This window comes from Pseudorasbora parva, chromosome 5 (assembly GCF_024679245.1).
Source record: "Pseudorasbora parva isolate DD20220531a chromosome 5, ASM2467924v1, whole genome shotgun sequence".
Taxonomy (NCBI): domain Eukaryota; kingdom Metazoa; phylum Chordata; class Actinopteri; order Cypriniformes; family Gobionidae; genus Pseudorasbora; species Pseudorasbora parva.
In genome coordinates, this window is record NC_090176.1 from 32,301,766 (window position 1) to 32,315,482 (window position 13,717).

Consider the following 13,717-nt stretch of genomic DNA (forward strand, 5'->3'; position numbering starts at 1 on the left):
ACCTGCTGTTATTTAATGGCCAAACTTCTGGTGACTCATGACCGCATGCCTTCTCTTGTAAGCAAACCCCCAATGAGGGGAAATGTCGGGAATAAAAGAGTCGAGGGCAAATGGCTTTATTATAACTGCAGCAGAAATCTGAGGCTTTGAAATCCAGCTGAAATTCGAGAGGTCTGGTGTCTGTGCCACTGTCCAGTTCGCCACAGGCAAGTGAAAACCACAGGCTTTTATTCCACTCACTGTGGACACAGAGCTCCAGAGACACAACTGAAATAAAATAAAACAATTAGCAGAACTATGTGAATGAAAACATAATTTAAAGTGCTAATACATGAATTATTCCTTGACAAATGCTGCAAGCGACTTTACCAGGTTGCTCTCCACTAAAGAAAGGAAATATTTACCCTTGATATGACCTCATGACGCCTGTGACACAATAGAAATTCAGTAATTCTTTCAGTCCACTGCTTCTAATAGTATCTGATAGCCATTGAGCATGTTTACATGCACACCAGTAAGCTGATAACTCACAAATATCAGTTTATGGAAATAATCAGTTTTCCCCAGCAAGCAAACCAGTAAACTGACAAAGCAAGTAAACCGCGTTTACATGACTTTATTAATAAACCAGGTTATTTCCTTCTTGTGACGTCAAAAATAATAATGTCCGTATATCTGACTGAGTATCCCAAATGTTACGTCAGTTGTGATGTTAAATAAAGCGTGCACCGTGTCAGCAGGAGATTTACGGCTCATATTATCCCTCATGCAGTTCCAGATGCAGCGTTTTGACTGAACCTCTTTTAATTCTGCTGCATGAGAAGAGAACATCTTTACTATTTTCTGGGTCTTTAAAGAGTCTGCGTTTGTGATACATGTCCTTATTTGATGCAAAACGCTAGCTCGCTCTGTCTGGATGCATTTAAATCTGCTCCATCACACATGCACACTTCAATAAGCCGACAGAAAGCAGGTTAATCCGTTTACATGCAGCGCGAAATCGAGGTAAGAGGCAAAAAACTACCTGTCCCAACCGGTTTATGCTTACGCCGTTTATGACCTTACTCCAATAAAAGAAAACAGGTTACCCCGTTTACATGACCATGTTCATTGTCGGCTTATTAGGCATAATCGGCTTAAGAGCGTGCATGTAAACGCACCCACTGTCAGTACAAAAGACTGCTCTGATCCTAAACCTGATGAGCTACATAACTATCTGCTGCCTACAGTATATAGACATCTCTTTTAGGCAGTTACCCAACTGGGGGTTCACAAGACTGCGATAAAGCCTAACCGAACAAACACTTTTCTCTTAAGCAAATTAAAACATAAAATGTAATGGAGTAGCACATTGTCCCTTATGACATTAGGCATTAAAATTAAAAACCCAGATGGTGTTGGACAATAGTAAAATCATAAGCTGTTTGTGTATGGTGGAATTAAAATGATCTTCATAAGCTCCATAAGTTCCATAAATTAGAACTTAATTGAGATGACATTTGTGGTGTATTTATATGAATGCACATAGATGTTGCTATCATTGTAATATATTTGTTTCCCTTAAATTATTTGAATTCATGAATAGCAATATGAATGCAACTATATATTATGTTGGTCCCACTTTTGTTGCTAAAACAGCCTTGACCCATCGAGGCACCTGGACCACACGGCCAGCCTTCACTCCCCATATGCATCAGTGAGCCGTGGCCGCTCGTGATCCTGACGCTGGTTCACACCTATTCCTTCCATGGACCAATTTTGATCGATACTGACCACTGCAGAGCTGCAGTTTTGGAGATGCTCTGACCCAGTCGTCTAGCCATCACAATTTGGCCCTTGTCAAACTTGCTCAAATCCTTACGCTTCCCCATTTTTCCTGCTTCTAACACCTCAACTTTGAGGACAAAATGTTGACTTGCTACCGAATATATCCCACTCACTAACAGGTGCCGTGATGAAGAGATAATCTGTGTTATTCACGGATCTATGTAACACACATTGCATCTCTTTGTCCCAATAGATTTTAATTATAACTTTTTATAGATAGTTTTCAGTATTGAATTAAATCAATTTCTCACAGCTTCCCAAAATCGTGCATGATTTTGATGTAGCAACACATTGTGGGATTGACTTTGCTTTGAGGGATACATGCAATGTTTTGGTCAAAGCATTTTAGGTGTCTTAATCTGATGAAGATATTCATTTTAGAGCATATAAATACAATAATCAATTTTAATATTTTTTTCTTTTGGGAGGAATCATTAAAATGGTAAATGTTATTGGCATGATCATGGTTGTAGCCCTTTTTTATTTTTTAAATATTACAACAAAATATTAATCATGAATGTCATGCTACAAATGTCATAGTTTAGCACAAAGCACATCTATGAGTGTGAAATACATTAGGGTGTCACAAAGTGATTGAGTCCAGTGTTCACATAGGTTCATCAAACACACGGGAATAACTGTGTCCTTCCTTAAGTTTGGTGTTTATCCATCCAAGGTGATACTTAGTCATCCTCATAATGACTTGCATCCATATTGGAGATCTGTTTTACTAACAAAATGCTGGCATGACAAAACATTTAGTTGAAAACTACTTGAATGAAATTGTGCAGAAAGTTTTTGTCCTTATAAATGACTGGTATGTTATCTGTTTGTAGATAACACAGTGACATTGTTCATTATTAGCGTTTCGATATACAACCACTTGATGAGAAACAAGTCTTTCTTAATGTTCGCAGTCTGTGAAATATCACCTTCTCTGTTGTTCAGTGTGGAGGTTCTTGGTTAGCTGTTGTAGACTTATACAATTCCCTCGCTGCGTTTACTCCTCCATACCACTAGAGCAGTCATGAGTAGAGTCACCAGAATGGGCACCACGATAAAAGGCCCCAAGATCCGATTGGGTGGATCATGAAGCAGCCGTCCAGACAATGAACAGTCATGGAAGTAGTGCCTGTGCACCCGGATGAAGAATTCGTCCACCATTCTGTTTGGCCAGAAACAGTTCATCTTCAGAGCCACCAGGAACGTGCAGTTGGTCAGTTCTCCATAAGATCTTTAGAAGAGAAAACAGGAGGTTAATGTTGACTGTTTGTATACATTGTGCATTTTTAAAGAGGATGAAGATAAAATGGTTTAAATGTGAAGTGTGAGAAATTTTTTATACATATATTTTTATTCTTTCCCCGTAGCAGGCAGATGTGCAGAGCCAACTATAGGGAAGCCACTCATAGGTTTATTTCTCAGAGAGTGTAAGCACTCTGTCACTTTCAAAACATTGCTCTTTTGGAGTAGTCCTACATTCAATGTTTAGCTCATTGCAGTGGCCACTGGTGATAGGAGAAACGGAGCTTTTGCGACTGCACTTTTTAAATTATTATTAAATTGCTAACAAAATAATTAACTTTTTTAAAGAGCTGGTCCGAACAGTGTAAATGCAAAAAAAAAAAAAAAACAGGGCTTTCACAGACAGGGCTTATATTAAGTCAGGATTAGGCCTTCGTTTAATTAGGACATTTAGCTTTCATAAAAGAGCCTTAGAAAAAAAAAATACTCAAAAAAATACTAGTTTGCATCTTGAGACAAAAAAAAATGGCACTGACATATTTGATATATTTCATTGCAAGTCTGTTTCAGCTAAAACTGCTCAAGCATGTAGTTTACTCTGAGAATAGGCTTGGGGCTCGTCTGTGAAAACCGGGGAAAGTGTCTTTAATATGTGTTCTTTTGTTCATTTGTAGGACTTGTTTTGTGTGTTTTATGGAGGGCTTAGCTAAAATAAAAGGCCAATAATAGACAATTTTTAGACAATTTTTTAATATACCGTTTTGAGGGGCGAGAAGAGAAGCATTCTTTTTTGGTCAGTATAATATTAGTTAATTTGATCTTTAAAACTTTATTTGAAAACAAACTTTATGATGCATAAAACAAAATCACTTTTTCCTTTGCAACAAATTATGTGTTTTGGTAAACACTGTTACAAAGACCACAAAGTCTAACTGCCCAACTAAATGAAACCTTGATCACCATAATGGTGACCAAATGATTTCCATAAAACCTCTAAACCTCTGTTCATTCTCAATAAAAACTTATGTAGAAGCACAGTATGGAAAAAAATACTCCTTTAATACTCCTCTGCTGAGATCTTCAGAGATTTAATATCTTCTTTTATCTTTGGTTAATTTCATCTAAAGCTGTGGCTAAAGTCAGTTGTAATTCTTATGTTTCTCTTTTCTTCAGATTCTGCTCATTATTATCAGGTGTTTATCATTAATGCTCAATCATTACTTATTGAATCTCTTAATCTCATTAACTTTAACACCGCTTCAGTGTTATTTTACCTCTGTGGAGTGGGACCAAATACACTCAATACTGGAAGGAAATGACAGAGGTACCCTCGAGTACGGCATTGGGTTCTGTTACTCACACATATACGCATAGAGACACATTTAACAGTATCATTTTTTTGTTGTATCATATCAGCATATCGTCCTGAAAAACCAACTTTGCATTTTCGTGTGTACAGCCAATCCATATAGTTTGTGAAATTATGTCATTACCTCACATCTCGCACATGCTACAAGTCTTCTCCTCCATTTTTAGTGCATCTCTGTGGGAGAATTACAGTACCACATACGGGTCTGGCATGTATACTAATGGACTGCATTTATGGTAATTTGTATAGCACTTTCAATAGACCTATGGCCATTCAAAAGCACTTTATATTGCCTCACATTTACCCATTCATAACCCCGCTTGTCGGGAGCAGCTGGGGTTTGGTGTCTTGCTCATGGACACCTCGACACTTGGTCCAGTGGAACTTAGGATTGCACCACCAACCTTCCGGTTTGTAGACAACCTATAAGAACCACTGAGCCCACAATGTAATACTACATAGTTTTGAGTTGGTTTCAGTTGTTTCGTGTGTATGCATATTTTTCTTGAGACAAGGAACAAAACAAAAAAAGATTGGATAGGGAAAGATCTGGCTTCGTGTGGATATGGCCTTAGTTACATGCATCTTGTCACTGTATAAACTGCCCTTTCAATCATCTTATCCCAGTTAAAATTCCCCACAATCAATTTCCTTTCATTTCCTACTGTTTTGAAGAGAAATGCAATCACAGGTCTTTCATGTGGACTCTCCTCATGCGTTTGCAATTTGAATATAGATCAAATTAAATAATGTGGATTACACTAAATAAATATTTTTTTGTCAGGTTAGATATTGATTAATACATCAAGCAAACACCCTTATCTAAACCTCTGTACTCACCCGTCAGACTTGCACATCAGTTGTGATTGTAATTTTTTTAACACTTTATCCATATTTGTAGTTTTAATTGACTCCTCGTCCAACTCTCAATGGGTTGTGGGCAAGATTAGCCGTTAGAGTGTGCACAAATCTGCACTTCAGATTCTAACCGGAAAAAGAAGACCATCCAGATATTTAGGATTTTAATTTCAACATTCTACGATTTGGGACATGGTAATTTTAATAAGTTCTAAGTCTAATACTCTTTAGGACACAGTTCACTTTCAAATAAATAGAAAAGTACTATCAATGAAATAATCGCATCAAAACCTGCAAGATCACAAGAAAACAAGACCAAAACACAACAACATTGTATTGTAGATTTCAAATATGCTAACTATTTGCATAGGTTTACATGAATAACTCTGGTGGTGTTCCTAATCAGCCATAAAATGCATATCTGCATATATGTGTGTGTGAGTGTCTGTGATTAATGTCTTTATTAAGCTGAAATAATGATTCTCTCAATCACTGTTAGGGAGCCCTGATGGAATGAGATCACTCCATGATGGTGAAGGAGCTCAAGGAGAGACTTCTTCAGATGAACTCTTAATAGGCCCCTGTGTGAGTGTTAGACCCCAAACCCCCCTTCCTCCCCTCCCCTCCCCTCCCCTCCCCTGGGCTATCTATTTATAAGCCCAGTCAGCCTAGCGTGGGATGCCTGGCATAACCAGCGCAGACTTTTAATCAAGAGTTTTCTTCCGGGCCTGTTTTAGGGGCTGGAGCAGACTGCACACCGCCTCCCCTCACATTTCACCCCAAGGGATAAAGATGGCTTGCAGGATGGCAGCTCAAACACTCGGGCAGTGCAAAAAGCACATCTCACCTTCCCAAAGAGGCATGTGTGACACATATGGGTGTCTAGGTCACCCCTGCGTGCACAGCTGGGCTATGGAGGCTAAGGGTAGTTGGGTAAAGGAAATGGGAATGAATTAAAGAAGTCAGTCAAGAATGACTGGAACTACTGAAAATTCAGGAGAGGGGTTTAAAGGATTGACTTGGAAACGGAATTTAAAACAGTGAGCTAGACTTCAGCTGCACTGCATTAATAAATGCATGTCCATTTTTATAGTTTCCCTTTGCTATGCATTTTTTTAGTGATTTTATAATTACGATATTGATTTTAAATTATAATTTTGTGTCTATTTCTTTCATAAAGATTATTCAATTATTATTAAACAATTGTTTTAATTATTAAAACAAAACAAAACAAGAAATGATTCATGGTAGACATTCACTTATGGTGAGAGTGGGTCAGCTTTACTGGAACTGAAATATAGGAGAAGCGCCAGCTTTGGCTAAACCCCGTCTGTTAATGGACTGACCCTGAGCTCACGCCGTTGATCGTCTCGGTCTGCCTGTGTATTTATAGCATTCACATTAAAGACTAAAATAAACAAAGAACCATCCAACTGTAAGCCCACAATGGTCCGATCAATAGTTTGCAAATAATGCAAAGTAGCACTGCATTTATTGCCTCATTTCATTTTTAATGTTATTTGCTAAGACAACCATCTTTATTATTACAGCTCATGCTTGAAGTGAACACACTATTAATGCTCAAACTTACGATTAGTAACTTTGGCACATAACTGCTTTTGGCTTTAGTAGCTTTAATAAGCCCTACCATGGAACATTAGTTAAGACAAGTCAGTAACTGAAAACATTTAAATTAGCATTATTTTTCGATAGTCTTTGATAGACCCCTTTCTAGTTCCTTAAAGTTTACTTGAATAGTTCACATTGCTGTTAGTTCTGCGAAGAAGAAAAAAAATATATCTCGGTTCTGTTGTTTTTTTGGTTTGTTCAATTGTAATGTTCCTTTTATTATTGTTTACTTGTCTTTTTTTAATACTTGTTTGGAGTCTCAATTGTTCTCCGTGTGAAAAGATGGATCACATTATAATATAATTGTTATAATTACACTTATACTTGCTTTAAACACTATGTCATTGCAAGTCTATAATAAATTCATTTCATTTAGTCTTTAATTTGAGAAAATCTGCCTCATTCATTAGAAGCAAATAAACATTATTAATCCATGAGATGCGCTCATCTATCTGAAAAATAATCTTCTGATTTCTGCTCTACTGAAGAGATAAATGAGTGTTTCTGTGTTTATTTAACTACTTCATCCAAATGTACAGTGATGAAAAGATGTCAAAAGTATCATCACCAGCATGAACAGAAAGAGCTGTGGTAATATTCAGCCTCTAGCATCAGTTTGAGAGAAAGTCATTTAGTGAACGAGTAAAATTTGGATGTTAAATCATGAGGAACCCCGGGAGCTTCAATTTTGCCCTGTCAAAACTTATTATCATGCAATTAACAAGTGAATACAGATAAGATGAAGCTGCTCTGTTTAAGATCCTCTGACAGCAGATGAGACACATCAGATGATGTCATATTAAGGCCATCGTTTACTTTCATGTCGTTCCAAACCCATATGATTTTCTTCTGTGGAATACAAAAGATGTTAAGACATAATAGTGTCTTCAATTTAGGTCTGGTTCCTCACACAATACAATCTTCAGATGACCACATCTAATTTTATGGACAAAATTACAGCTTAATTGACTGATAAAACTATATATTATAATGATGCTCACAAGCCCAAGGTGCAGCTCGGTCAGATGTCAATCATATTTGTGGAAACATTGGTATGGGTGCCTGTTAAGGCTCTCATGAATCAAAGTATATCTGTAGGTGTGTATGTATCTATGCCTTGTTTGTTTTTTTTTCTTTACTTTATGTTGTATGTCTTGTTGATGGGCCTAGAGCCTGTAATAAAGTTTTATATACTATAAACATAAACCCTTTTCACACAATAAATATTGAAATGTCACTCTTTGTTCATATTTCACATAAATGTTTTGATGGATTTTTGTAGTTGTGTCATTTATATGACCTAGGACAAAAGGGAATTTAAAAAGTATAAATCAATGATGATGGTATGTAAAACCAAAAGTTTATCTACTGGCAAATAGAAATCTTAATACAAATGTTCATATTCAGTTTAATTATGATTTACTGTATTCTTTTATTATCGGTTTAAATAATCTTTGTATTTAAGAGGTAAGTCTTAGGCAGCACTGGAATAAGCTGCACACATGTCTGTTAGATGTTTCGGACTTAGATATGGCAATAATGTACCATGTTTTTATATAAAACTCAGCAAGTGGATAACTGCTGGTGATTTTCTCCATTGGCCATGTGATTGGAAAGTCTCCCTGCAGCTTTCAGTCTTGTAAGACAGCAGATTGAATTTCAAAATGGTTTAACACACTAAATATAACTTGTGTGACAGGACAGAGACAGTCAGGGACAAACATCAACACATAGAGACCATGACTACCACAATAACCAGTCACAGAACAAAGATCAGCAATGGTTCATGTTGCCATTTTCATGATCGATTAACACTTTTACTCATGTTCATCTCTATCGGTACTGTAATATTCCCCAATAAAAAGCCTGCAGTACATTAAGACAGATTAATGAAACAATTCAAATTTCAGCTCATGCTGTAATATTTCATTGAAGTCTTAACCAGTATTTTGTCTTGTTTGGCAGAAAAAGTAAAATCCAATTTTTTTAATGTAAATAAAAACGTTAAAGTACTAAACAAAAAAGAATAACTGCATGTCAAATGTAGATACAAATATAGTTAATTTATATTAACAGCTACGGACCCACTTTATATTAGGTGGCCTTAACTACTTTGTACTAACATTTTAACTAATCATTTGATACAATGCACTTATTGTGTACATCAATGTTTTTACATTGTACTTACATTTGAAAAAATACCTGCATGTAATTCATTTCTGTAGTTACATTTGTAATTACAAAGTTGGCACTTCCCTTACACCTAACCCTACCCTTAAACTGACCCACACCACCGCACCTGTCCCCAACTCTACCCGTATCCCATGCACCTCAATATCAGCAAAGTTGTTTGGCAATACAATTTGAACACAGTAAATACATTGTACTTATTTTTTGATGTAAGTACATAGTACTTAAGGCCACCTAATATTAAGTGGGGCCATAGCGACTTTTCAGTGTGTCACACCATTTTGCTGTTTACTTATTTGTGCTGGAAAACAAGATATTTTTCAAAGGCAGTAAGGCTTTATTTATTTGTTTTATTATATTTTAGCAGTGAAATGCATTTTTATGTCAGCTGTGTTGGGAAACTTTGGTACTGTTAATATTATTCAAGATTAATACTTTTCATCAATCATTTTAGTTTTTGGATCTCTATAGAAAACCATTCAATTGAGGACTGATGCAGAACACACAACAACAGTGACCCATGATCATATACTCGATGATCCAGAAACGTTCTTTAAAACATTTAGAGCATGTGTCTCTGTAACAGTTGCAGAATCAGTTGATCTCTATACCCTGGAAACGGAAGGTGAGGGGAATAGTTGAAACATACTATAAAGTGTCACTCTCTCTCAAAGTCATTAAGTGTCATCAAGGCTGACAGAGGGGTTAAATGCTTTCAAGAGTGTTCACATTCCACAGAGCTAATAAAAACTTGCCCACAAACACCTGGACTGTAATGTGAATGGTGCATGCCCGGGGGACATTAAGAGCCTAAATTCTGTGACTGTATGTGTAGCAGAGGGATTTTAAGGGGGGCATCTTCATCTATTTTACATTGTAGTACATGTATGTTACCCAATTGTATACATCTCTATGGCAATATAAAGCTATATAGTAATATTTCCCTATGTGATTCTTGTAACTTCCAAGCACAGACACTGCAGGAAATTTTGCCACTTTGTCTTACTGCATTAAGATCCTACAATTTAATTCCAGGACTGTCTGTGAACCAGCAACTCTATATTGCAGCATTCCCATGCCATCACCAAAACTGTCACTCTGCTTTCTCTTATCTCCTTTAGTTTCTCTCACTTTTTAAGTGATCACATGTTCCGCCTGTCCTCATGCAGTCTCATCAGAGACAAGACAACAGGTCACAGAGGGCCCAAAGAGTCAGAACTGGCCAAACACCAGATGGTGTACACAGAAATGACGGGTACAATAAGTCAAGACACCTGAGCTCGAGTTACAGGATCTCTGACGTATTACGTGCTTGACGAGGATCACATCCATCATGGAATAGATTTCAGGAGAGGCCAAAGGGGAATAGCAAGTAATATTTTCTGCCATATACTCCGGGCGCCCTCATGGCCTGAAAACACTGCCATTATGTGTCTGGATTAATAACAGCTTTAGCCACTAGAAGTCTCGGGAAGTGTGTCTCTTACTTTTTAATAAGACCATTAATTTGTTCAATTAAACCCAGTATAATTTTAAAAGAGCAGTTCAAATATCTCTCTATCTCTCTATCTCTCTATCTCTCTATCAATAAAAAAAAGTCTGTAAAACATTTTTAGTGCTCAAAAGAATGTCTGATTCGGAACACCATGGGGAACCTATTCCATTAAAATAATGGCCTGCAATAAATAACCTAAAACCACAACAGGATCTCCATAAGCGGAATTTATCCCTCAACATCAATGTAGTTTGCACTTTATTAAACCTATTGGGATCTGTTTTGTGCTTGTTAAATCAGCAGAAAAACACTGAGGTTTTCACATCTGTTCCTTAATCTAATTTCTTCAGAAAAGCTAAAATTGTTTTAGACATAATCCCAGCTATGCATTGCTAATTTGTATGTTTTTACGAGTTTATTTTGCCTCCAGATGGTGTTTTAAGAGGAGTTTAATGAGCGTACCGGCACACACAGGAATGACCCTTGGCAGGGAAAAAGGCAGGGGTATGTCTGTAGATTGCTGGTTCTCGCCGAAGCAGTTTAATGCTTCACTGCCCAGGTGAGACAATTTGCTGAATTCCAAGAGTGCTTGCCGCCTCTGATCGCTTGTATATAACCTTAATTACCTGCAGTTGACTACCCTCAGTGCTCGATAAGTCTTACCTCACCACTTCTGAGGCTCATCGGAGACCACACGCCGTTCTGCAGTGTTGCTCAGCCGTCATCCCAGACCTGTGACTGTCTCTAGACGGTGCTTTGTGCATAATTGAGCAATGGAGTTGTATGACCTCATGGAGGGAGCCGAAGGGTCATACATACTTTAATGAGCGCTGTTTCACAGGTGAGTAGGGCACTTGAACCTGCTCCCAGATCTGAGAACACCATGAAATCCCCTGAGCTGTGAAAGAATAACCATTGAGCAATAACACTCTTCTCTAGTAAGGCCGACAGCCTGGAGTAAAACTTGATGGTAAAGAAAAGTAATATTGTTCACTTTCTGACCTACCATGACAGATTTATGACATGCATTCTCTATTGATTTAAAGAAGTGTGGCATCAATCACTTTCGATGTACTCTCTATATTAAATAAAGCCAGCTAACCTAAGACTGCAATTATTATTGAGGTTCCACCACATATAAATCCTTGAAACCAGCAGAAAAATATTTTTACCCAGGATATAAGGCTTCGATTTTGTTTGGTGGGCTAAAGTACTTCTACTGTAGAAAAGCACAAAATGAAATACCAAAGATCAAGGTCATGACAAACCATTATACACAGTTAGCAGACTCTATGACTCGCTGTCTAAGGGAATCACTCAATTTGTTTCTATAGTCGTATATTAATAATCATTTTGTGTCATAAATAATGGCTCAGTATAACTATACCCGCTAGAGTCATCCTCTTCAACAAATTAAAATTAAAAGAGAAATGGGAGAGGATTTTGATATAAGAGAAGAGGGGATTGAGTTTGTTGCCCAGCCCTATCCACGAGAGGCGTCAAAGCTTGCGATGCGCCTGGACATCACATCATGGGTTACTCTTTTAGTGCAAGCCGACAAGTGTAATTTAGCGTATTAAGTTTTAAATATGGATATTTTTATTACAAAAACATGCTACTTTGCTTCATAAGGCCTTGGTAATGTAAGGCTTGGATGCAGCTGCTCGGCCATGAAAAACCATTCCACGAAGCTCTCTACGAACTGTTCTTGAGGTAATCTGAAGGCTACACAAAGTTTGGAGGCCTGTAGCTATTGTTAAGTTGCCGACATCTGCGCACTGTGTGCCTCAGCATGCGCTGAGCCCACTTTGGGAAAAACTGGCCCCAAAGTGTAGGCCACATTAAATCAATTACTTCCACTTTGTTATAATACCAATGACAGTTGAACATGGAATATTTAGATGAAATTTCACGAATGGACTTATTCCACAGTTGGCAACATATCATGGTAGTGGGTACCACGCTTGCATTCACTGAGCTCCTGAGAGCGACCCATTTTTTCACAAATTTGTAGAAGCAGTCAGCATTAGGGATGGCAATTTCAAAACACTGCTTCATGAAGCTTTACGAATCTTCTGTTTCGAATCAATTGGTTTGGAGCACTTATCAAACTGCCAAAGTCACGTGATTTCACTAAATGAGGTTAGTGAAATACGTTACATAATCACTGTTTCGAAACACTACGAAATGTCAATGGTTCACTAGCCTGGAAAAACCCAAACAACTTCCGGCAAATTTAGATTTGCTCTAGTCTGGCAAAGAGCTCATTCAAATCCATTTCTAATCCGTCAAAATCGCATCACCAATCAGAAACGTTGGGGCGGGCTTTACTCGATGACGACAGCGCAGTGACGGTGAAGCAGGATGCCGCTGTGAAAACATCACTCATTCGAATCAGCTATGAATCAGTCTGTTTTAATGAATTTAAACTTTTCCTTTTCGTTAAAACCCGAGCAAAGAACAACACTCAGCTACCAGATGTGTATTACATCAGCTACTTTGATGAGGAGGATGGGGATGCTATTAGGTTTTCCAAATTTTGCAAAAATGTTAATAGAGTGGCGGTGGACACCAGCTATTATCATATTTCTTTTACAACAACGGCAAAAGTCGTCAGAAGCCATTGCAACATCTTCCTCGAAATCACAAACAGAGAATTGCTGTCTCAGATGTTTCGCCGTCGCACTGCATAGGCTACATCATCGTCCGTTATGGAGCTTTGCCAGACGATAACCCTGTTACTACTGAGAATGGTCTGGTTTTAACCAGGCAATTGGTTCACCGCTAGGGGGCGATGATCTCTGTGAACCCATGAATCATGAGCAGTCATTGAGAACCATTGAACAATCTGATCTCTGATACTTTTATACAGTTTTAGATCTTAATAGTCTTGTATTGGTTTGTTTAGCTCAGCCATCCATGGAACTAACAAAAGCCCCCAATTGATAAAAGACAATATAGACACTTAGTATTTAATGCTATTAGATGTTGTTGTATTTTTCAATAAAACATTTTCAGTAGATTTGTAAAAGGTGTTTTTATGCATGATGGCACATTTGCTTCAACTTTTTCAGTGTTTCATGAAGCCTCTGTCTGCCCATCAG

General features: G+C 37.6%; 1 protein-coding gene across 1 annotated transcript in view; it reads right to left on the reverse strand.

The window, feature by feature from the left end:
- Window positions 1–2,274: 2,274 nt before the first annotated feature.
- ramp1 (receptor activity modifying protein 1) overlaps window positions 2,275–13,717 on the reverse strand; it is a 49,426-nt gene continuing 37,983 nt past the window's right edge. Inside the window, exon 3 of the mRNA XM_067443891.1 lies at window positions 2,275–3,061. Coding sequence (XP_067299992.1) covers window positions 2,806–3,061 — 256 coding nt within the window. The 3' untranslated portion in view covers window positions 2,275–2,805. The remainder of the gene's footprint in view (window positions 3,062–13,717) is intronic.